Below are 26,122 nucleotides of genomic sequence, written 5' to 3' on the forward strand. Positions count from 1 at the left end.
TCATTGAGGAGGTAACAGCTGAGCTTGAGCTTGGAAGGAAGATAAGGATTCTGAGAGGCATGTGAGAGGAAATAGGAATGGATGAATGGGTTTATTAAGCACTTACTATGCGCTAGGCACTGTGCTAAGCACTAAGGATACAGATAAGCTAACAAGACAGTCCCTGCTCTCAGGGAGTATCCGTTCTAATGGCGAAGCTAGAAGGCAGTGGGGGAAGACATTGGCAGAGGAATGTTTGGAAACCACCAGGAAGAGTCATAGAGGCCAGATCTAAGAAAGACAAAGTATCAGAGCCTAGGGTCCCAGAGGTGGTATCTAAATTCTAGTGACTGGAAATCTACCAAGTAATTAATTCCACAGTAGAGTTACCAGAGATACAAAATTCCAAGTGGCAGTGGCACGTAGAATACAGCATGTCGCTCTGTACTGTTGAACGATCCAAAATACGTTACAGTCTTCTGTCCTTTTGTTTCAGGAAATGGAGTTGAGTACAATCTATTCTGGAGAACACAACTCTGAAAATGGTACATTATACATAAAAAAGTATTTTCTAGCCTTGGAAATTTGAGGGTTGCTACGATGGTCACATATGACTATTTGACTTGTGTGAAATAATGATCTGGAAGAAAGGAGGAGAAAAGCATTACTGCAAAAGATTATTCCGGGTGCCCCTCACCAAACGACCAATGACCTCCCTCTGAGAATATCTTCAACTCACCTTAACTATATCTTGTATGGACAACAATGTTTCCACATTGTCTCCTTAACCCATTAGAATGTGAGCTCCTGGGGGCAGCTAGGTGGCGCAGTGGATAAAGCACCGGCCCTGGAGTCAGGAGTACCTGAGTTCAAATCCGGCCTCAGACACTTAACACTTACTAGCTGTGTGACCCTGGGCAAGTCACTTAACCCCAATTGCCTTACCAACAAACAAACAAACAAAAAAAAACCAAGAATGTGAGCTCCTGGACTAGGGGGACTGTTTGGGAGCTTTCTTTGTATTTCCAGGACATAGTCTGGCACATAGGAACCAGTGAATAAAGGCTTGCTGACTGATTGATTATAGGGGGAAATTCACTTGAAATATAAATAGTTGTAAACATGTTGGTTTGCTTTTATTTAAGTTACATGTCATATAATAATGTATATAATAATCAGTGAAACTTGACTAATACAGATTTGGTATCAGAAGGCCTTAGCTCTAATAAGGTTTACCACTTACCTGGGGACTGAGTAAGTCACTAAATATCTCTGGGGCCTCAGTGTAAAATTAGCAAGCTTAATCAATCCATCAAGTTACTCCATGCCAGGCACTGTTCTAGGTCCTGGGGGAGAAACAGACAGACAGTTATCTACAAAATATATATGTGTGTGTATATGTATTTATATATATGTTTATATGTGTGTATATATTTGTATACACATACACACACACATATATATATATATACATATATACATATATATACATATACACACACACTAAATACAAGGTAATTTTGAGGGGGCAGGCACTAACAGCTCCGGTGATCAAAATAATTAGACTAGATGACCTCTAAAGTCTCTGCCAATTCCAATTCTATGACCCAATCTTAAAAATTAACATGGAATTCTTCCATGACAAATACCAAATGAGATATTTCTTAAACTTATCTTTCTTGTCTTGAGAAAATAGCACATTAACAATCCTGTTCAGCTCAAGTCTTTCCTCTATTAATAAAATTACAAACTTGAAAGAGAAAAAGTTTCATTTATCAAAATAATGAAACAGATTCAACCTTTCATTTCCACTTTAGGCTCTTCATTCATAAATTTCAAGTGTTAAGCTCTCCCAGAAACAGGGCTACTGTGAAGTTAGCAGCTCTGTGATTTTTCAGGAGTCAGGAAGGTGACCCAAGTATCTTGACCCTCTAAAACCCTGGGCCTTACCACCAACTCATATTCCATAACCAGGGTCACAGCAGGTCATAACAAGTGAAAGGGGAAGTAGACTCTCTTAGTACTGAGAGACCTGGGTCTATTATTATCCCATTACTTACTATGCATTTAAACTCAGGTCTCCCAGAGTCAGGAAGATTCATCTTCCTGAGTTCAAATCTGGCCCCAGATAGTTACTAGCTGTATGACCCTGGGTAAGTCACTTAAATCATGTTTGCCTTAGTTTCCACATCTGTAAAATGAGCTGGAAAAGGAAATTGCAAACCACTCCAGTATCTTTGCCAAGAAAACCCCAAACGGGGTCATGAAGAGTCAGTCATCACTGGAAAACAACTGAATAACAAAACTGAATACTTACTATTGCTTGCTATTGGATTTGAACCCAGGTCTATCTGAATCCAAGTCCAACCCTAATTTATTCATTGTATGAACTCCACACTGTGCATGGAATCCTCACCAAGATGAAGCCACCTACACAGAGCAATGGTCCCTATTGGACTGATTAAAAGTCCAACTCAGAAAATATATCAATAATAAGAGGTGGGGGGGGGGCATCTAGGTGGCGCAGTGGATAAAGCACCAGCCCTGGATTCAGGAGAACCTGAGTTCAAATCCGGCCTCAGACATTTGACACTTACTAGCTGCGTGACCCTGAGCAAGTCACTTAACCCTCATTGCTCTGCAAAAAACCAAAAAAACAAAAAAAATAATAAGAGGTAGGATTTGTATAAAATTTTAAGATTCGCAAAGTGTTCACATGTTACTTCGTTTGAGCCTCACAACAACCCTTTCAGGTAGTATAAAGTAGGTGCTAATATTATCCCAGGTGAGGAAATGAAGGTAGAGAGAGGTTAAATGACTTGTCCAAGGTCACACAGCTAATAAATGTCTGAAGCAGGATTAGAACTAAGGTCTTCTTAAACTCTTAAATTTGACATCCTATCTACTATCCCACCTAGCTGTCTATCTATAAGGCATGTTCCTCATTCGGGATCCTTATGGGCTGGAAAAATAAATATGTAAACCCATATCCAAACAAACCTCTATATATTTGTATTCAACGGAAACATAATTTGCTTATTCTCTTTCGTGTTAAGAGTGTGACCTCCTTGAGAGCAGAGATGGTGTTTTTATCTTTCTCCATATGCCCAGTATGTGCCTGGTACAGAGAAAGTGTTTAATAAATGCTTGTGGATGGTCATAGGAAAAGGGGAGGGCACAACACATGCTTGTTTACTTGACTACTGACCAGGGCTGAGGCTGCAGATCACAGATTTGATTTAACATTTGATGAGTGGCTGGGGGGTGAGGTGGGGTGGGGTGGTGAACTGGTCATTTCCTTGGCTTCCTTCAAGCCCCAGCTAAAATGCCACCTTTGCCAGGAAGCCTTTCCTGATCCCCCTTGTCAATGAACAACAAACTTACCCATTGGAATGTGAGTGTCTCTTTTTGTGCTTAGCACAGTGCCTGAGACTTTTGTTGTTGTTGTTTAGTTGTTTTTCAGCGTGATCCCCTTTGGGGTTTTCTTACCAAAGACACTGGAGTGGTTTGCCATTCCCTTCTCCAGCTCACAGTAGGTGTTTTGTAAATACTTATTGACTATTGATTTCTTTATTAGAAGGTGAGCTCCTTGAGGGCAGGCACCGAGCTCTTGCCTCTCTCTGTGTGTTCAGTACAGCGCCTGGCCCCCAGAGTAAGCATTCAACAAAATGCTAGGGGCCGGACTTTGGGAGCCCGAGAGAGCTTCACGTCTCCCTGCTGACTTGACGGATCAGGGCTGGGGCTGCTGGACGTAAATCGGACTGGACGGGTAACGAGTGGCTCCCAAGCGGGTTAAACTGCGCACCCAGCGAGTTCCCGCAGGCAGAGCAGGAACAAAGCGCGAAAAGCGTCCGGGGGAGGGAGGGAGAAGAGGAGGAGGAGGAGGAAAAGGAGGAAGGAGGAAGGATCGCCGCCGCCCGGGGCTGCGGGCCGGAGGGAGGAGGAGGAGGAGGAGAAGGAGGAGGAGGAGGAGAAGGAAGAGGAGGGGGGCGGGCCGAGGGCGGAGGGCAGGGAAGGAAAAGAGAGGAAGAAGTTTATTTAAAAAAAAAAAAAAAAAGGAGGCGAGGACGCCGGCACGCAACACAGGGAGAGCTCGGGGAGAGCTCGGAGCTCGCTGGGAGCGCGCGGGCCGGAGCCGGGCTCGCTCGCTCGGTGCGATGCACTAAATGAAGCGGCCGCCGGGCTCCTGAGGGGTTAGTTAGCACAGCCGGAGCGCTCCGGGCACTGGAGGCGGAGGCAGCAGCAGAAGGAGGAGGGGCAGCCTTCGCAGCCGCCGCGGCCGCCGCGGGCACGGACTGAGCAGGAGCCGCTGCCGCCCCCGGAGCGCCGCGGCCCAGCCCCAGCGGCCCCAGCGGCCCCCTCCGGGAGCCGGCCTCGGCCAAGTCCAGCCCGGGAGCGGGGAGAGCGGCCGGGTCAGTCCCGAGCCGGAGGATCCGCCCTCCAGCCATGGCGACCAAGGTGAGGCGGGGCCGCGCGAGCCGGGCCGGGCGGGGCGGACGGACGGACAGAACTCTGGCCAGACCCCGCGAGGGGCGGCCCGGGGGAGAGGGAGGAGGAAGGGGCTGGGGCGGCTTCCCCCAGCTTGGAGCTCCGCTGACACCCCTTCCACCCCAACACACACACACCCTACCCAAGGCGGGCAGCCGACCGGGGGACCGGGGGTCCGGCTGTGCCTGGGTGAGGGTGGAGTTCAAGGGCGCTTCCAGGGTTGGGGGAAGAGGGGGAGGTGTAGCAGCGCTGCCCCCTTGAAAGAGCTGCGCCCCCTCCCCAAGGTGGGAAAAGAGGCCTCGCGTGCGTGGTTTTTTTCCGCTCCTGCTCCGAAAAGTTTTCACCTGAGTGTTAGTTTCCCCTCCACCCGAGAAGGGAAAAGGAAGGGGAAGAGGAAGGGGGTGGGGGCGGAGGAAGGTTGAAGTCCTCCGGAGTTGGGAAGCGGCGTTCTGACCCTTGGGGGTTTGACCCCCGGGGGCACCCAGGACCACTCCCACCTTCTGCACCCCACCCTCAGCAGCCCCTGCTTAATGGAGTATAAAGTTGGGGCTTCCGAGCCTTTTAAACACCCTCTTCTCTGGCGGACACTTCGTGGCACGGGGCTTCCAGACGATTGCCCCAGAAATGGTGCCTCCTGGGCTTTAGGCTTAAAAAGTTTGCAGCCTCCATAGAGAGGAAAAACTAAAATTAAGCACGACGCAAATCAGCTGCCTTCATGTCTGTTAACCCTTTTCCCCTTTTGTTAGTGCCAGGGATAAAATGTAAGGGAAGTGACTGCTTTCCTTGGCGTATACATTGAATTACGTTGGAAACAGTCATAGGACCTAATTACTTCTGGTGGAACTTTGACTCACAAATGTTCCTCTTCCAAAAAGGGCTTCTTGTGCTAATGTTAGGTTGGTGAAATTAGGAGACAGCTTTTGCAATCGGGGTTATGTAATGAACTCTCTGTTCGATTCTCCCCTTTACCTGGGTGTGTGTTTACCTCATTTAAAATGGGCTCAGGTAAACCATTTATCATTGGATATGGCTCTCTAGGGGTATTCGATTTAAGAGCTACTGACAATGTGTTTGATAAAGCTTGGAGCATGGATGTCTCAGTTTGGTTTTTTCCTTAGTCTGACTTTTTCAAGTGGTCACTATATACTTTTGTAGCTTTTGGCCACATTATTATTATTTGCATTAGTGATAAATAGAAAAATGAAAATGTTGGTAATATTTAGAAAAATAAAAATTTTTTCGATTACCGTTGTCTTTTTGTTTACTAAATCATAAATTCCAAGTGGGGACTGATTTAAACTCTTGTCTACCACCCTCCACCCTCCAGTTCTACAGATTAGGTGTTTAGGAACTGTTGGAATTGAATTGTTTATTTGTTTAATAATAATGACAATTTATAGGGAATCCACAGTACTGAGGGTTTATCAATTACAATCTCATTTGTTTCTCAGTACGACCTTGAGAAGTTGGTTCTGTAATAGCAATAGGAAACTGAGGCAAACTGGGTTAAGTGACTTCTCCCAGGATCACACAGCTGTTAAGTGTCTGAGGCTGGATTCAGTTGAGATGTTCCTGACTCCAGACTCAACATTCTATCCACTGTGCCACCTAGCTGCCCATGTATTAGATGTATTTATGTAAAAGATGCAGATTATGGGCCAAGGAACTTGTTACACATTGTAATTGAAGTCACTTTTATTGTTATTATAAAACACACTATTCCCTATTTTAATTAGGTGTAATCATTCAGCTTGCTGTCTTTTTAACGTAAGTATTCATTTGTGTTGACCTTTTGAAAACAAAACTTAATATTTACCAGAAAGATTTCTAAGGAAGTCTCAAATTGTAATGATTCCAGGCATTCCAGAAATTATCAGTGACACATTCTGTACACGGATCCATAAACTCCCCCCCCCCTTTTTTTTTTGCGAAGGGCAATGAGGGTTAAGTGACTTACCCAGGGTCATACAGTTAGTGTCAAGTGTCTGAGGCTGGATTTGAACTCGGGTTCTCCTAAATCCAAGGCCAATGCTTTATCCACTGCACCACCTAGCTGCCTGATCCATAAACTTTAAATGGTAGGGCAGAGAACTAGATTTAGTAATGGAATATTAGTGTACTCTATCCTGGATGTCCTTTTGCATCAAAATAAATAAATTCAGATTTAACTAATCAGAAATGCTATCATACTTTATAACAAAACTTGAACTTAATTTTTTCAGAAGTTCCAAAAGTTTGGTTTGGATGTATGAGTGAACAGTTGCTAAACTTCATGTGGTTGTATACTGATTAGGCGGAGCTAAATATTTAAAGACTTGTTATAATTTTGTTATTTACAGCATTCAGAAGGCACATTTCTGTATTCTGCCTGCTAGGTTTTTTTCTCCACCTCTAGTCATTAATCCACATTGTACTTATTCCATGTTTGCATTGGAACAAATATTTCTGTCCAAAAAGAAAAACATTAATGGTTACTCTTTACATAAAATAGCATTTACTCCAAGGAAGCAGTTCCTTGACTTAGCATTTTTTCATCTTATTTTCCCAGTGAATAATAATGGGTTCTTCACATTGGAAAAGTTATTGTGTTTTCTTTATCCAACTCTTAATTTTGAGGAAGGCTCAAGTTTGGATGTATCAAAGACCAAACAGTGTTACTGTTGGGTATTGGTCTCAATATCCAAAGTGGGGAGTACTAAAGCAGAACCTCAAGTTTTGTACACACTGGTGAATTTTTTAAACCACTATACTGAATCAACATATGCATATATGTATACATGTATATCTGCATAAATCTGTTTGTAGGTGTGTATATACATACACATACATATATACACCCATATGAATATATAAATATATGGGGTGGGTGTGTTTATGTATAGTTCAAGATGCAAAACGCTGGACCTGGGTTGGGAAGACTTGAGTTCAAATCCTGCCTCAGACATGTTCTAGCTGTATGACCCTGGGCAAGTCACCTCACCTTTCTTGGTTTCCTCAGCTGTGAAATGGAGATAGATAATAGCACTATCTTGAAGGGTTGTTTGAAGATCAAATGAGATAGCACATGTAATTGTTGTTATTCAGTCATTTTAGTCAATGACTGAACCCATTTGGGTATTCTTGGCAAAGATACTAGAGTGGTATGCCTTTTCTTCTCCAGCTTATTTTACAGATAAGGAAACTGAGACAATCAGGGTTAATTGACTTGCCTATACAGATAGGCTGGATTTGAACTCAAGCTTCCTAACCACTGGCCCAGCCCTCTTTCCTCTGTGCTACCTAGCTGCCCTTGCAACAAAAACTGCTTCGTAAATGCTGTCTAGCTATTAACCAACAGAAAAGCAAATACTCTTTGGGGGGGGGCAGGGCAGTGAGGGTTAAGTGGCTTGCCCAGGGTCACACAGCTAGTAAGTGTCAAGTATCTGAGGTTGGATTTGAACTCAGGTCCTCCTGAATCCAGGGCCAGTGCTTTATCCACTGTGCCACCTAGCGGCCCCCAAAGCAAATACTCTTGTTTCAGTTATTCAGATATTTCAGGTAGCATGGTTTCCCTTTGGGTAGTTAGGTGACAAAGTAGATAAAGCCCTGGTTCTGGAGTCAGAAAGACTCCCAGCCTCAGACACTTACTAGTTGTGTGTGACCCATGGCAAGTCACTTAACCCTGTTTGCCTCAGTTTCCTCATCTGTCAAATTAGCAAGAAATATCAAATCACTCCAGTATCTTTGCCAAGAAAACCCCAAATGGGGTCATGAAGAGTCAGTCATAACTATAAAATTGACTCAACAACATGGTTCCCCTACCCCTACATTTTCTGTCATTGTCTCATTTCCCCATCTTGCTCTGTCAGCATTATTGACACAGTCCTAATTTGTGTGCTGCTTTTGTTTTCTTGTACTTCTCATTACCTTTCTGCATTTTTAGGATTCTTTAATTCAAAGTAAATATGCCATTCAGCTTAACTGTAATAAAGTTAGTTTTTAAGTTTGTTAGAAATATTTCTGGTGTGAGCATACAAAAAAAAAAGAATAAAATAAATAAAATTTAGAAATAAAATATTGACATTTTTTCCTCCTCTTAGTAAGGTTAATTATTTGCATAGTTTTGATGTATTTATTTCTTTGCTTCTACCTCCATTCCCAAGTGGAAGGCCAGTATAATCTTTCATTATAACAGAGACTGGAATAGGCAGTACCATTGAATGAATGAAAAAGCATTTATTAAGTGATGTGTGTGTGTGTGTGTGTGTGTGTCTTTGTGCCTGCCCTCAAGAAGGTAACGTTCAATTATAGGGGTGAAGTAGGGGAATGGTGCCCAGGACTGGGCACTCTGAAATTTCCTGGCACGTTTGAATGTGGCCTTAGGGAAGTTCATCGGAATGTCCCTCCCTTTTCATGAGAATCAGTGTGTAGATCTGATCCCCATTTCAGATGGGGAGGGGGAAAAATCTTCCAGAGATGAAAGGGTTAAAATCTCCAAGAGTATATGGGCTTTAGGCAAGAGAGCTGGCAGGACATGTTGAAAGGTGAAGATGTTGATAACTAAGGCTCTTAAGAAGCCTGATCGAGTATCCCCTCTTAGGTAGCATTGTATAATTTACCAAGCCTTTCTCCTTCTTTGTATTTGCATCCCCAGACCTGGGGGCTAGTACAGTGCCTGCCAAGTCGTCTTAGGTGCTTAAGAGAGGCAAGGTTGATTGACTGATTTTTTGAGGTGGGTAGTTTGAACATTGTTAGGCCCATTTTACAGACAGAAGAAGTGACTTGATCACATAGCTAATGGCTATCAGAGACAGTTTGAACCCAGATCTACAGTCTAGGACTCTTTGCAGTGGTAGGTTTTTAAACATCCCACATCAGCAAAAAGTTTTACTGTAATTGAATATCTGATTCATATGAGGAACTTGTGAGTCAATGAAATGTTGATTGTATGAAAAGATGTCATTTTAAGAACCATCAGGAGTTATTTTTGCAGATGTTGCTGTATCTCAAAGAGAGTTTTTTAAAAGTTGCTGAGAGTTTATACATGTAATTGAACACAGCGCGCGCGCGCACACACACACACACAGAGTTAACCTTTGGTATTGAACATAGATTGTTTTTATGTCATAATCATGACCTAATTATTTTTTTCTTTTCTTTTTAAAAAAGTTTTTGAAGGCATTCCTAACACTAATTTTTTTTATTCCCTCCTTGTCAGCTTTGGCTTCCAAAGTACAGTATATTAGCCTGGTGTTGTTTGTATTAAGCAGCTTGTCTCATTGAACTAAGTGGGTGTGGAATGTTGAAAATCACTAATAGGCAGTGATTGGACCACTTACAACAGCCCATGCAAATAAACACTGGAGCAATACTTATATGCTTCTCCTAAGTAAAAGCTACTTTGTGACCAAAAATATATAATTCTGCCAAATAGCCTTAAAGATAAAACTGACTTTTATATGTTCTTCAGCATCTTTGACTAAGCACTGATTTTGCTTTTAGAGAGGATCATGTTTCTTAAATGTCTAAAGAAAAATAGAATTTATTTGTGGTACTTTGTGTATGCCATAAAGATGAGAGGAGCCAAATTATGATGTGGATTTCATTTGGAAATTTTTTTAATCAACATGGAAATTTTTCTGCAGTGTGTTTTCATGACCTCATTTTTGTACCTTCACCTGAACACAAACATGCCTTCTGGTTTTATTTTCATTCTGTCTAAAATAGTGAAACCATTTACCTGCCTTTTTTTCTCACTTAATTTGAAGAGATCTAAAGTTATTTCAGTGACAAGAGGGCATTGCTGAAGCAAACTCCAAAAATCTCCCATTGTAAACCATTTTCTTTTTTCCACCTAGACAATTAGGTACTTCAGTAATCACTCGTTTAAACCCCCACCCACACATAAAGCTTATTTCTTATCAACATTTTCAATAATGTAATAATAATGCTTTTATATATATAAGCTTTAAGGTTTGTAAAGCACTTTGCAAATATCTCATTTTATCTTCACACAACCCTTCAAGGTAGCCACTATTATTAACCCTATTTTTACACATGAGGGAACTGAGGTAGACAGAGGTCAACTGACTTGCCCAAGGTCACACAGCTAGTTAAGTATCTGATGCCAGGTTCAGAAGATTCAGATCTTCCAGGCACAGTCTTCTATCTATTGAGTCACCAATTGTGAATTGTTTTCTTTATAGGCTACAACGTGTCATATTAATATGAGCTATTAATGGATTCTTCTAAGACTGAATTCCATCTGTTTGAGAGATCCAGCCATTCTTCCAAAAAACTGTCCTTTTGACAGTTTCTAGAATTCTTTACAAAGGGAGAAGAGAGGAGATGCAAAGTGGCAAACAAAAAAACCCTTCAAACTAAAGTACAAAATCAATCAACAGGCATTTATCAAACATTTGCCATCATAGACCAGGCAGTACGCTAAGCCTGGGGATACAAAGAAAGGTAAAAATACAAACAGCCCTTTTCCTCCTATGAAATAGTAGCCATTGATATAGTCATGGGTCATTCTTAATCCCCATCAAACACCAAAAAAAGCCAATTTTTAAAAGTTTCAGATTAAACTTTGGAGCAGGATCAGCAAGACCAGTTCAGCATCACTGTTGTTTTCTCTTAGATTTTCTTTTGACTATTATTTGAAGTCACATGATACAATTAATTAGTCTTTAGAAATTGGCAATGTAATGTTTGTTAGATGATGGTATTCAATATGACTCAATTTTCCTAAGCTATTTTAAGTATCTGAAAATTGAGTCATACAGTACATCATTACCTGCAGAGGTAGCTTTTTAAATAAGACAGACATTTGTGGTTATTCAGTTAAGTCAAGGAAACCTTTGATGTTTCTTGAGGGTGAGTTAATACAGGCAGGGTGAAGACTTCACTCTTGGGCTTTCTGCAGTTTGAAAGAAGCCACCTTAATGGTAAAGAGCTCTCCATTTGGAATCAGAGGATCTGAGTTTGAATTACAGCTCTGCTACTTATTTTTAAACTGTATAACATTGGGCAAATTACTTTAATTCTGGCCTTTAGCTTCCTCATGTGATACATGAGAGATGAAAGAGATGACCTCCAAAGTCCCTTTGTTTCTAAATCTTGACAGGATCCCAGGTTCTTCATGGGAAAGTGATATCAACAATCCCCTTATAAATTTGACTTATTTGGTGTCTTATTTCAAAATAATCTCCCAAGACTTTAGTCATTTTTATTTAGGTCAGGCTGTTAGATTTAACTCATGTAATTCTTCATCATTAATCACTATCTTTTAGAAAATTAATAGAATTTTTAGAAAAGCTATAACTAAAACAGTTTAGCTTTTATCTGGTGAGATCCCCCAAAATGTGTAACATAAAAATGTACATTCTAGAAATGGGATCCTTTTTTTCCCTGTTGTGGTACCTTGAAAATAACAACTGACTCAAGATTCAAGAGACCTTAGTCAGTCTTCCCTCTGAGATTTACCTGAGTAATCTTGGGGAGTCACTCAACTTCTTCATCTCTAAAATGAGGGGGTTAGATTCAACAACCTGAGGTTCCTTTCATATTGAATTCTATGATCTGATGATTTATGTTATAAACAGATTTCTGTATTTTTCCATTTCCAGTTAGATTACATTAAATAATTTATTAAAGGTTTTTTATGTGCCAGGCACTAAGTGCTAAACACCAAGAATACAAATATAAGCAAGAAGAAAAGGCAGTCCCTACCCTCAAGGAGCTTACATTTTGACCGGGGAACACTATACATAAAAGGAAGCTGAAAAAGAGTTGGGGAAGGCCACCTATCCAATTCTGGACCTCAGCCTGGCTAAAAGTTCTCATGGGCTGTCTTAGGTACTTCCTAATGTGGAGGTTCCAAAAAGGACCATTGGGAAATAGGCAGCAAAGTGTCTCCAAAACTTCAGTCTGGAGAGTCCGGAACTTACTTCTGGGTTAGACGATATGGAAAATACTATTAGCATGAGCAGAAACATAGCAGTTTTTGCTGTTTCCATCCTGTCCAATTCTCTGTTGACCCCATTTGGGATTTTCTTGGCAAAGATACTGGAGTGCTTTGCCATTTTCTCTTCTAGTTCATTTTACAGATGAGGAAATTAAGGGTGAAGTGACTGGCCCAGGGTCACACAGTGGTCACACAGTAAGTGTTTGAGGCTAGATTTGAACTCAGGAAGATGAGTCTTCCTGATTCCAGGCCTGGCATTCTATCCATCATGCCACCTAGGTATTCTCCAAAGGATCAGTAATGATAATTATTCACATTTATATGCCATATTTTATTTATATATTCATTTATTATTGTGTTTATATATTTATATATTACTGTAAGCAAAGTGCTTTTCTTAAAACAACCTTGTGATGTGTAAGTATTGCAAAAATTACGATTCCCATATTCAGATAAGGAAGCAAATTCAGGAAGAATAAATAATTTGCCTAGAGTTATATAACTAGTAAGTTTCAGAGCAAGGATTTGAAACTAATTTTTTTCATGACTTTTCATATAACTACAGTGATCTGTCTCAATTAAAAGCTTAACACCACCCTCAGGATTACAAAATATAAACTTGAACTCCTAGTTCCTCAGTCTGGTCAGTTACCATGATCCACTTCTCCAGTTCTCTTAGCCATGTAGAGGGATGGTCAAACCTTTGATCTTACCATCACCTGGAATGTATGTTCCACCTCCCACATTCAAGAAATCTCAGGTTCATTTATTTGCTTATGTTATCTTTTATCATTCCATTTCTATCTATGGATTTACTTCTCCTAAAGCTATTTGTCTTCATTGTAACTTCTAGTGTCTTATAACTCTAGGAACTGTCCGGGCCTTCCCCTCTGCTTTGTCTACCCTCTCTCTTCCCTTCCATACAAAGTCCTCTGCTTTCAAACCCTTGGCTTTCTTGCTTAATAGACCAAACTCCCCTCATCCTTCATCCTTAACTCATATTCTGCTGAATAGAGTTAGAAGTCACAAAACTGTGCTACAAGGGTCCACTCCAAATTTGTAGCACGGCAGTCCTACTACACTTTAATTGATTCTCTATCCTACTCATCAGAGCAACTGTCTGAAACCTTCTTTTCTCAAACCTCTCACAGCAACCCCTCCACCCACCCTAAGGAATTTATTCTTATTGTTGTTTTTTCACTCATGTCCGACTCTTGCTGACTACCTTTGGGGTTTTCTTGGCAAAGATCCTGGAGTGGTTTGCCATTTCCTTCTCCATCTCATTTTACAGATAAGGAAAAAGAGGTAAACACAGTAAAGTGACTTGCCCAGGGTCACACAGCTGGGAAGTATCAGGCCAGATTTGAACTCATGAAGTCTTCCTTACTCCAGGACTAGCACTCTATCCACTGCACTCCCTAGCTGCCAAAATATATACTTATACTTTTCTGAAAAAATTGAGACTATTTGATGAGAACTTGCTCTTTTTTTTTTTCCTTATCTCATACCCTCCTGATATCATCCCCTACTATCTGCACCTTCACCCAAGACACAATTGTGGCCCTTTTCCTGGCCTAGGGCAACTCTTTCACTTTAATCTCTTTCAGCTTTTTCCTGCTCTCACTATCATCCCCTCTCTCAACTATGTCTTTCCCCATCTAGTTTTCTATATGGATGTCTAAAAACACAAACTTCTCTTTTCCTCAGCTAAACTCCTTTAGAAAGCCATCCATCCACACATGTTGCTTCCACTTCTCTTTATTCTAGTTTCTTACCACCCCAGTGCATCCTACACACTTCTGCAAAAGTAATCCCTTAACTGCATATCTGACTGGGATCTCCTAAATCATTCTATTCCAGTGGGCTGGTAAGATAAAAGGCTAAAAGAATCCCTTTATCTTTTACAGCCCTTTTCAGCTAGGCCCCAACCCTATTGACTTCGCTACCTTTCCTTTACTCTGCAATCCAGCCAAACTGACCTTCCTCCTCTGTTCCTCACACATGCTGCCTCTACCTTTAAGATGCATTTTGCTCAACATCTTCTGCATGAAGCCATTCATGACCTTCCCTTTTACCGTGTACTTAACTACTTTGTGTTTATTTTTGTTTTTATGTTGTATATACACATACATATTTGTATACATATACATATATGTACACACATGTGTTATATACCCCCTTAGCTTGTAAACTTCTTGTTCATAGGGATTGTTTCATTCAGTTTACCTATATCTCTGGTGCCTATAGCACTGTTCCTGGCACTTGGTGGTATTTAACAAAAGCTTTTTGAGATTGGTTAATCTTACTCTCTTCGAAACCCTCTGAAGTCTGACTTCTGACGTCTTTCAATGGCAGCTTACTCTCCAAAGTTACCAATTTGCTGACTCTAATAACATTTTTGCAATGCTCATTCTTGACCTCTTTGTAGCATTTAACACTGCTGGTCACCTCCTGAATAGTCTTTCCTCTCTGGGTGGCTAAGTGGTTCAGTAGATAGAGCACAGGTCCTCGAGGCTTCTTCCTGAGTTCAAATCCAGCATCAGACACTTACTCTGTGACCCTAGGCAAGTCACTTAATTGTTTACTTCTGTTCATCTGTAATATGGGCTAGAGAAGGAAATGGCAAACCACCTCCTGCCCAACTAACTGACTGATCCTTCACGGTCTGTCTAATTGGATCTTCATCTGAGGAGCCTTCTCGAGGCCTCTTTTTATCTGTCTTTCCTTTCACTCTTCTTGGCTCCCATCAGTTCAATGATCGTTTCTATGCCGCTGATTTCCGTTATCAGTATATTTTGCCCAAGTCTTTCCTGTGTTCATTCACTCCCACCGAATATGGACATTTCAAACCAGAAACTCCCATGGCCATCTCAAAAACAATATGTCACAAACAGAGCTCATTCTCTTCCCTCCTTGCCACCAAAGAGGGCCCCACTATCTTTCCACTTACCCAGCTTCACAACCCTGGCATCATCCTCGGCTCTTCACTCATCACATCTCATCACCATCTCTAAAGTATTTCTCACATATGTCCCCTTCCCTTTATTCAGCCACTACCCTTGTTCAGGTCCTCACCTAGACTACTGTTTCCTTTCCTCCAAAATCTCTTTGCTCCAATTCTTCTTCCACAGAGTTATCCAAATGGTTTTAGATCTGACCATTTCACTTCCTTACTCAATAAACTCCACACCTTATTGCCTCTAGAATCAAATAGAAACTCCTTTGTTATTTAAAGCTTTTTACAACATGCTTCCTTCCCATCTTTTCAGCATTATATTACTCCTTTCCAAATACTTTACAGTCTATTCCAGGGACTGGAATGGCAATTACCAGTGGACCAAATAAACCTACCTATAAGCTAGGAGTGTTGTTTGTTTGTTTGTTTTTTTGGCAGGGTAATGAGGTTTAAGTGACTTGCCCAGGGTCACACAGCTAGTAAGTGTCAAGTGTCTGAGGTTGGATTTGAACTCAGGTCCTCCTGAATCCAGGGCCTGGCCTGAATCAGATGTAGGAAAAGCACTTTAAAACATCAGTTTAGTTTCGTAATTTTCCACTTATCCGAGTAGCAGGAAATCCCAGGAAGTGAGTATCACTAATGCAGATGGCTGTGGTTTGGTTCGGTAGTTTTTTGTTTTGTTTTTAGGATGAAGAGTCTAACCCTGTGATTTCATTAGTGTGGGGAAACTTCCTCCATTCTTGTAGATAGTCAGGTCTTTCGTAATTTATAGTCTTGAAGAGTGGCGAGGGCCAGTGGGAGGTGAAGTAGTTTGCCCAAAGTCTGCGAACACTATGTTTCAGAAACAAAACTGATGCAGCACTCCATGTTCTCTTCCTCCTGTCGTCTTCTTATTTAAAGTCTCCTTTCACTTTCTTTAGGTGTAGTTTTTTCCCAGCTTAGTCTACTTCCTCCTTACCTGGAAGAGTCAGTCAGTGATATATTTAGTACCTACCAAGCACCAAGCAAAGAGAAAGACACACACACACACACACACACACAGTCTTTGCCCCCAAGGTCTGATGGTGGAGATAACGTGCAAATACTTATTAAAAAACTATAGAAAGGATAAATTGGAGATAGTCTCTGAAGGAAGGCACTAAGATCACTAAGATTGAGGAGGATTGAGATAAGCTTCCTGTCGAAAGTGAGATTTTAACAGAAACTTGAAGATCAGAATGGGAGAGGATTGGAGGGAGAGTTCTAGACGGGTGACCCAGCCAGTGAAAATGCTTAGTTAGGAACTGAGTGTCATGTATGAGGAACAGCAAGGAGGACAGTGTCACTTGATGGCACAGTAGCCTAAAAGCAGGAAGACGAGTTCATACTGTCCCCAGACACTTGCTAGCTGTGTGACCCTGGGCTGGTTACTTAATCTGTGCTTGCCTCAGTTTCTTCAACTGTAAAATGGTGATAACAGCAGCACCTACCTTGCCAAGGGTTGTTGTGAGGATCAAATGACATGTGAATAAAGTGCTTAGCACAGTGCCTGGCACATAAAATGAATTATGAAGAAATGCTTATTCCCTTCCTTCCCTCTACATGGGGTTGAGTCAGGTCTGAGAAGATGGGAAACATACAAAGGGGCCAGGTTAGGAAGGGCTTTCAAAGGGCTGGAAGGTGAGGTGGTTAGCCCTTTACCAAGCTTGGGGCAATGGCCTCCTTCTCTAGTTGTTTATATTGCTGTCCACCCTCTTCTGAGCTTACTCCGGTCAGTGCTGGCAGCTGGTTTTCCCTTGTGCTTTTGGACCCTCCCTGCACATGCTCAGCCCTATCATGTAGTGTTGAATTAAGGATCTTAAAGACTATTTTGCTGATTTGTGAGATCTGCTTTGTTCTTTATTTGTCCTTGAACAAGCTTTCTGAGGGGTTAGTGGTAGTCATGTTTTGGAGACTTTAAAACCCAAGAATAAATATTTTATGGTAAACGGAGAGTAAGGGATCCTGCAGAATCCAAACAGGGTCATATGAGCCTGAGTCATCTGAAATCGTTAAACTCAAGGACCTCCTCCAAGAAAACCCAGACTTGGGGGGAAAAAAAGTTTTAGAGCTTGATAACAGTGTTACTCCCCACCTCCTGTGATTTATAGGCGAGTAAAAGCATTCCGAGATGCATTATACTTCAAGTAATCATATATTTTCCCAATTTAGAAGTGAAATAACAGAAACATGGGTGGCGAGAGGCCTGGGGTCTGCTGGACCTTGGCAGTGTGGCTGGTTTTTGTTTTGTTGTTGTTTGTCATCATATTGGGAGGTGATGTCATGACTTGCACTGAATTGGATTTAAGTGAGGGAGGGCTGTGCAAAGTCACCAACCTCACGCTCTCCTCCATCTGGGTCCAGTAGCAAGATATACAATTAGGACAACTGGAGATGGCCCTGGTTGAGGCAAACAGGGTTAAGTGACTTTGCCCAGGCTCACACAGCTAGTGTCAAGTGTCTGAAGCTAGATTTGAACTCAGGTCCTCCTGACTCCAGGGCCAGTGCGTGACCTAGCTGCCAGAGTGTGGCTGTAGAATGGCTCGAATGCAGCCAGCACATTACTATGCACTTAGGAAGGCGTACACTCAACATTTGGTGTTTTTTCACCTCAAAAAATTAATTTATTGGATGCTGAGAATCAAAAGGATTAGACAGTATTCTCAGTTGGAAAATGTTTAACTCTTTTTCGTACTATAGCATTTTCAGTCATCTAAACAAACTTTTTCTACTGATATCTTTTTCATGTATAAATAGGGATTCTTTATTCAAACAGCCATTTTGAAGGTGTCTAGGCTGGTCTCTAAGTAGCTTTTCATTTCAATAATACTAATAGTAATAGCTAGCATTTATAGCGCACCTTACAACAACAAGCCATGATTATTTTTACTTTAATTTTTTTTCCAATTTACATGTACATTTTTTAACATTTGTTTTTTAAAAATTTTGAATTCCAAATGATCTCCTCCCCTCATTGAGAAGACAAGCAGTTTGATATAGGTTATACACCCACAGTCATGCAGAACATTTCCATATTAGTCATGTTACAACAAGCATTTATTAACCACCTATTGCCATGTGCCAGACACTGTGTTAAGGCTTTAAATTTGCAAAGCACTTTAAGTTTGCTATTTCATTTGATCCCTGCATATATACTCTATAATGTAGAATCCCCATTGTACAAATGAGGAAACAGGATGACAGGTCTTCCTGACTCCCAAGTCCCACCACTATACCACCTAACTGCAACAACTGTAATACAAAATAAGGGTAATTAAGTCAAGTCATTTTTGTTTTGTTTTCTTTTTCTTTTTTTTTGATCTAAGCAAGTCCAGAAAAAATTTCAAATGTATTCTAGGCAGGATAGAATTTCCACTGGAATCAAGATATAGATAGATATAGAGATGTTCCCAGTGAGTATCAGTACAAGTCTGTCTCATTTTGTGCAATAGATATGTTCCTGAAAAAACCTGCATGAAAATAAAATAATAATACATTCCCTAGAGAGATATTGCTATTTAAAAGAATTCTATCATCATGCTTGTTGAATTAGTTTGGTTTAGGTTTTGTAGAAAATCTAGCTTTTATATCTTATTTGCTTGAAGTGCACTATAAACTGTGCTTAAAACTTACCTATTTGAACTTTAGAATTTTCTTTTTTATTCGTAACTTAATAAATGCTAAGTAAAATAAGTATTTCCATAGCACAAAACTATAAGTACTATGTACACCTAGCTTTTCTTTTAAAATGTAAATAAATTTGGCATGTAACTTTTTTGGGGGGGGGCAATGAGGGTTAAGTGACTTGCCGAGGTCACATAGCTAGTGTCAAGTGTCTGAGGCAGGATTTGAACTTGTGTCCTTCTAAATCCAGGGTCAGTGCTTTATCCACTGCGCCACCTAGCTGCCCCCCTAGTATGTAACTTTCAAAGCTGCCCTGCTTGTGATTTTTTTCTAGGCTTATGTTCTCTTTTGTGTACTTTTTTTAATGTTGCAGTTACCTTTTTTATTTTTTGAAACTACCCTCTCCCACTCCCTTCTCCTTTTGCATCCGCTTCCCAATTGAACAAAAAAGACAAATGAAACCCTTTAAATAAATAAACAAAATCAAGAAAAACAAATTCCCATATTAGCCATGTTTGAAAATGTTTCTTCTTCCCAATATAGTTCATCACATTTCTGGCAGGAGGTGGATAGCATGCATCATTAGTTCTCTGGAAATGTTGTTGCATTGATCAGAGTAAATTGATTCATTTTCATTTCTTTTCTTCCTTCCCCTGTTGGTTCAGGACATTAGTGCTACTGAGGAATGAAATGAGCAATGTTTGACAAAGTTAGGTGATGTAAAGCAAACATAATTCACAAATTGTAAAAATTTATATCTACATAATTGAATTTGACTATGTGCATAGTTTACATACAAAGACCTAACCTAGAAATAGTCATGATTTGGGATTTATTGTTTAAATAATATAGATAGGAAGCTAGTATCAGAATTATTTGCATCTGGATAAGAGAAAATACGGGAAAGATTACTCTATTTTTCTACTTTTTTTTTTTTTACCCTAGACTGACCCTTTTGGTAGCTTTTAGGACTGTATTTAGTTTTTATTTTGTATTATATGTGTTTAAATCATTGGATTATTGATTTTTATAACACCAGGGAAGAGTTTCAAGTAACTAGCCATGTTGTGCTGCTACAGAAAAGCAGAGTCAGAAACAAGGTGGGGGGTTAGGGAAGGTGTTTAAAGAAAACATTGGATTTAAATTTGGGAAGACAAACCTGCATTCAGATCCCACCTCAAGTAATAGCTATGGAACCCTGGGGTAAATCACTTATCTTCTCTTTTCCCTAATTTCTTCATCTATAGAATGGGGATGATTAAAATAATACCTATCCTACAAGGTGAGTGTGAGGGTCAAATGAGATAAGGTGTGCGTAATGGTGTTTTGCAAATCTTAAACCTCTACTTTCTATATGGTATATAATATATAAACATAATTGTAGACATAGGTTATATGATCTATAACATAATAATGCATTATGTAACATAATATATTATAGAGTAGCTTTTTTGTTTTTGTTTTATGGGGCAATGAAGGTTAAGTGACTTGCCCAGGGTCACACAGCTAGTAAGTGTCAAGTGTCTGAGGCTGGGTTTGAACTCAGGTTCTCCTGAATCCAGGGCCAGTGCTTTATCCACTGCACCACCTAGCTGCCCCGTAGCTTTTTTATTCCATAGAAGTTTGCCTATATTCTCATTTGATTTGCTTAAAAGTTTTAGAATAAAAGTGAATATGATAAATGAAGCACTCACTCACTGTTTCAGGATGTTAAGGGAAAATCTGCCAGAACTCTCTTTAAAATACATTAAAGTCTTGATGTGGAAACCATTGTTTTTCAAGTTCAGCTACAGAAACAGATTGTTAAATGACGACCAAGTAAAAGGGTTCTTGAACTCTTTAAAACATAAATAAAAATGCATTTGAAGGTGGCTGATTGTGCAGGACGGAAAGTATGTGACAAAATATGAGCTGAATCCCAACCTCTCCAGTCTGTTTGGACCCAAAACATACTTGTGAGTCAGTTACTTGGATTTACTAGAAATAGAAATAATAATAACCCCTAATATTTATAAAGCGGTTAGTATGTTCCAGGCCCTGTGCTAAGCACTTTACAATTATCTCATTTGATCCTCGCAACAACCCTGGGAGGTAGGTGCTATTATTAGCCTCATTTTATAGATGAGGAAACTGAAGCAAACAGGCTAATCGACTTGCTTGGGCTCACACAGCTAGTGACTATCTGAGGCCCTATGTGAACTCAGGTCTTCCTGACTCCAGGCTCTATCCACTGTGCTACCTAGCTGTTAGCAGGATGTATGTAATTAAGCAGCTTTTGGAAATCCATGAGCAATGTATGAAGATAGAAGCACTAATTTTCCAGTAGGATAATAACCATTAGTAAACCTTGGGCCATTTCGGGGAGGGGGAAAAATGGCCTAATTGGGGAATGTTTGGGCCCTAGTTAATTTTTATGGATCTCATAACTCTTTGAGGAATCCACTTAGTACAAAATTCTTAGATTGACTAAAGGATAGCATGCCTACCTGTTAAGCTGTAAGAAAGTATGATTCTCTGTGATCTGACCTCCTTACTTAAAGAATGTGATTATGTTATCATAAGTATTAATAATAGACTGTCCTCTACACATAATGATCATTTGGACTCACCCATTAGTGGGGCAGGTGGTGACAATTCTCAGGATCTGGAATATGCTGCCCTGTCCTGTAACTATTGTCCCAGGTTTACAGAGGAATGAAGTAGTGGGCTTCCCCATGGCAAGGTTGACTACTTGTCCACCATGTTTTATATTAGGGTCTCTTAACCTTTTTGGGGGTGCATCATGGACCCCTTTTCAGAATAAGGTTTTAAACACACAAAATGAAATACATCAGTGGGTTGCCAAGGCAACCAGTTATATTGGAATAGTCATCTAAATATTTTTCAAACAATTGCCCAGACTGCAGGTTAATTAGTTCTGTTCCAGAGGGAATTCTTTTTTCAGGTATGTGTCAGGCTAAGTGGCCCTTATAGCTCTGAGATTCAAACTCGGGCCCTCTGGTTCTGATCCGGTATTTTTTTTTCCCTTTTTGAATCACACCAATTTCTTTCTCCATCAAGTCCAGTTAGAAAAGGTTTTGTTTCTTAACTGACAAAAATTGAATTCGAGGACTAACTCACTTGAAGCTCTTAACACATGAGTTTAAGGGATGCTATGAAAGAAAATGTGGCCTCCTCTAGAAACAGTCCCATTTGACTCTCAGCAGGAGGCTGAAGACAATTGTTTTGACTGCTTGTTGTAATTGCTGCTCTTGGTACATAGACACAGCCTCAGTAAGTAGCATGTTTGTAGACTGTTGGGTTATTGAGACACCAGAAAACCTGAAAGAGATTACAAATAAGTATTCTGCTTTTCTGAATGGAGTGGTGTATTGCAAAAGCAGCCGCATGAGATTAAACTTCCAGAATCCTCAATAATTCTCAGAATTGCTTGCTGAAACAATGAGGACCGTGTCAGAATGTTCTCTAGGACTGAGAAGAGCCATTGGCATCATCATGACTTTGAATTTTGAGAATCAGTGGATCCTTGTTATTCTTTTTTTCTATGCCACTGAGTATTTTGATAAAGAAAATGAAAACAATTACCAGAATTTCTCATAGCTGTTGGACTGCCTTATGTTAGTTCTTAGCCTTAATGGAGTCATTTCATCTTTTCTAGTACAGATCCCAACACTTTCAGGACATCTCACCCTGTGAAATTCTTGTCCACCTCTTATTCATCCTCCATTGAAGTTTCACCTGATATGTTACAAGACTTCTTATTCTAGAAATCCAAAAAGTTCATTATCCTTAGGATCCTATCATTTGTCTCATTTTATGTGACCAGTGGAAAGAGCATCAGCCCTGAAATTGGGAGGACCTGAGTTCAAATCTCACCTCAGACGCTTATTAGCTGTCTGACCCTAGGCAAGTCACTTAAATATCTGGGGCCATTTCCAGTTATCCAGATATCTTGCCACTGGGTCTAGATGGCTCTGGAGGAGAGTGAGGTTGGTGACCTTGCACAGTCCTCCCTCACTTAAATCTAATTCACCACAAGTCATGACATCACTCTGATGTCATGGTCCTCCTTGAGAATGAAAGACAAACAACAACCACCACCTCACCCCCACCTTTTTATCTTGTCATATATTTCCTCAATTATTTCTTTTAGACCACTTCTTATAAGCAGTAATCATTAGTAACACACGGCAATCTTATACCTACCACGTGTTGTTCTGTTGACTAACTAGATGAATGAAAGTAAAAACATTTATTTAGGGCTAACTCTGTTCCAGGAAGTTCTAAAAGTACTGGAGATACAAATCGAGTACCTACCCTCAAGCAGCTCCGATTCTAAGAAGAAAATGTTCTCATACATATGTCATAATAAGAGAACATACTTTCTTATTTGTGTTTATAAGGGAAGGGTGTTTTGGACTGATTGTATGGAGTAAATCCATAGAGCAGTTGATTGGTCTCTTTTCCAGTTAATTTAATTACTGTTCCTAAAGCTAGAGGTGTAAGGAGGTGTTAGGGAAGGGACAGTAAGAAAGGATACCTACCAATCAGAATGCAGGGTTCTAGGGTGGGAGCTAGAGAGTCAGGACAGAGGCAGGAGACATTGTATGAAGATGATTGGAGATCAGCAGCAGCAATGTGGGTCTCGGGTAGGCTACTTAGGGAGAATTCTCTCTGCCCAGTCTGAGTGCAGGAGCTCAGGGTGGGATACTGGAGAGCCCAGTCTTTTGCTCTTTGCTTTATTTGCCGTTTTAATTTCTCTCAGATCTAAGAATTGGAGCCATATAGCATTGCTTAGCGAACATTTTATTAGGCATGGTCTTTTACAACAGTGAGAAGATTGAGATTATTAAAGTCATCGCAGTTTCCCAAGTAGGATCTAGACTGGTCTTTTTGTGTTTTTTCCATCAGCTTTGGTCTATTCCATTATCTACAAGACTGGTTCATGACTTCATCCATGTGGATATTCACTCTCTTGGTGCTGATTTCAGCCCATCCATAGTCACTCAGCTAAGTGTGAATAGACCTTTTTTGTTTTAAAGCATTTAGATACTGCATCTTGGGAGAGCATTTAAATAGATACTGTTGACAGGTAGATACTGTGGTATTTCTGTTCCTTTATTTGTGCTAGAACAGGAACAGTGAAATTTAATGATAGGCACCTTTTCATGATGGCAACTCTTACTGTTCATTGCATTCATGTGAATATTCTAGAAACAGGTTCTCTAAACTTGATGTCATGGAGGCAACACTGATAATAAACAGATGTGTTTATGACTGATACCCTTATCTTTGCCTCTGTGCTGGTCTGCATTTATCAGTGAAGCCATAATAACAGTGCTGCATAGCCGATAGAGAACCAACCTCCAAAGTAAAAAGACCTGCCTTCAAGGACTGCCTCTCACAATGTACTGGTTGTGTGACCCTGGACTAGTCACTTGTCATTTCTGTGCTTTGGGTAACTCTCTTAAGATTTTGGGGGTACAGATAAGATGCCAGTCACCTCAGTAGAGATGGTTTCTTCATTTAGGTGATTCTCTCTAGCAGTGAAACCCCAGGTCCGGCACTTGCCCCCGGTCCATAGAACATGTGCTTATCAAATTTGCAGGTGACATACATCTGGGATATAGCTAACACATCAGAGAAAAGTCAAGATTCCAAAAGATTTCAAAAGGACATACTGGTGGACCCAATCTAATTACAGAAAATTTAAGATAGATACATCTAAAGTTCAGACAATGAAGTACACAGATGGCCTTGAGGTCAGCCATCTCTTCATGAGGAATATTGGAAAGAACTGGGAACATTTAGCTTGGGGAATAGGAAATCTTGAAGAGCTCAGATAGCTAGCATGAAGGAAAGAAGAGAAGTTTAGGGGCAGCTAGGTGGTGCAGTAGATAGAGCACCAGCCCTGGAGTCAGGAGTACCTGAGTTCAAATCTAGCCTCAGACACTTAACACTTACTAGCTGTATGACCCTGGGCAAGTCACTTAACCCCAGTTACCTCATTTAAAAACAAAAACAGAAGAGAAGCTTTGAAGGCCTGTCATTATGGACAAGGGATCAGTCATTTTACTTGGCTCCAGACGCCAGACCAAGGAACAATTAGTGGGTGGCAGTCACAGAGGCAGATTTTCAGCATGATGCTGAGCAATTTCACCAAGTAAGGACAGACTTCTCAACAGTTAGAACTGTCCACAAATGACTTTGACATCATCACCACCACCACTACCACTACCATTTACGTAGAATTTGACATGTATTGAAATGATGCCGTAGAAATAGAGCTTTAATGTTTACAATGTGCTTTACAAAGATTATTTTATTCTCACATCAACACTGGGAAATAGGTGCTGTTGTTATGCCCATTTTACAGATGAGGAAACTGAGGCAGAGAGCAATTGGTATGATTTGCAGAGGGTCACTCAGCTAGTAAGTGTCATTCTAGATTTGAAATAGGGTCTTTTTTTTTCTTTTGGTGTTTGCAACAAACATTTATTTTATTTTTTCCAGTTACATGTGAGGGTAGTTTTCAACATTCATTTTCTCCTTTCCTCCCCCCTCTACACGATTGCAACCAGGTTATATATGTACAATCCACAAGTGTTCTTTTTATCAGTTCTTTCTATGGGGGTGGATAGTAAGCTTCCTCATTAGTTCCTTGGGATTGTCTTGGATCATTGCATTGCTGAGAGTAGTTAAGTCATTCACAATTGCACAGGTATTGAACAATACTGCTGTCACTATGCACAGTGTCCTCCCAGCTCTGCTCACTTCACTGTATATCAGTGTTCATTAGTCTTTCCAGGTTTTTCTGGGATCATCCTGTTTGTCATTTCCTATAGCACAAGACCATTCCACCACAATCATATAGCACAGCTTCTTCTGTCATTCCTCAATTGATGGATATTCCCTTGATTCTCAATCCTTAGCCTTCATCAAGAGTTGCTATAAATATTTTTTGTACAATTTTCCCCCTTTTCTCTTTTTCATGATTACTATTGTTAATGGTTTCCTTTCCATCCTATTCCCTTCCCCATGATATTTATTCTATTATCCATCTTCTTTCATCCTATCAATCTTCAAAAGGATTTGCTTCTGTCTGTCCCCTC

At 40.4% G+C, this 26,122-nt stretch overlaps 1 protein-coding gene across 1 annotated transcript in view; it reads left to right on the plus strand.

Moving 5' to 3' along the window:
- Positions 1 to 4,002: 4,002 nt before the first annotated feature.
- The window catches only part of SNX9 (sorting nexin 9), a 136,444-nt gene continuing 114,324 nt past the window's right edge, over positions 4,003 to 26,122 (plus strand). Inside the window, exon 1 of the mRNA XM_043962894.1 lies at positions 4,003 to 4,437. Within this exon, the coding sequence (XP_043818829.1) occupies positions 4,426 to 4,437 (12 nt within the window). The 5' untranslated portion in view covers positions 4,003 to 4,425. The remainder of the gene's footprint in view (positions 4,438 to 26,122) is intronic.

The sequence above is a fragment of the Dromiciops gliroides genome, chromosome 4, assembly GCF_019393635.1.
Source record: "Dromiciops gliroides isolate mDroGli1 chromosome 4, mDroGli1.pri, whole genome shotgun sequence".
In the NCBI taxonomy this organism is placed as follows: Eukaryota; Metazoa; Chordata; class Mammalia; order Microbiotheria; family Microbiotheriidae; genus Dromiciops; species Dromiciops gliroides.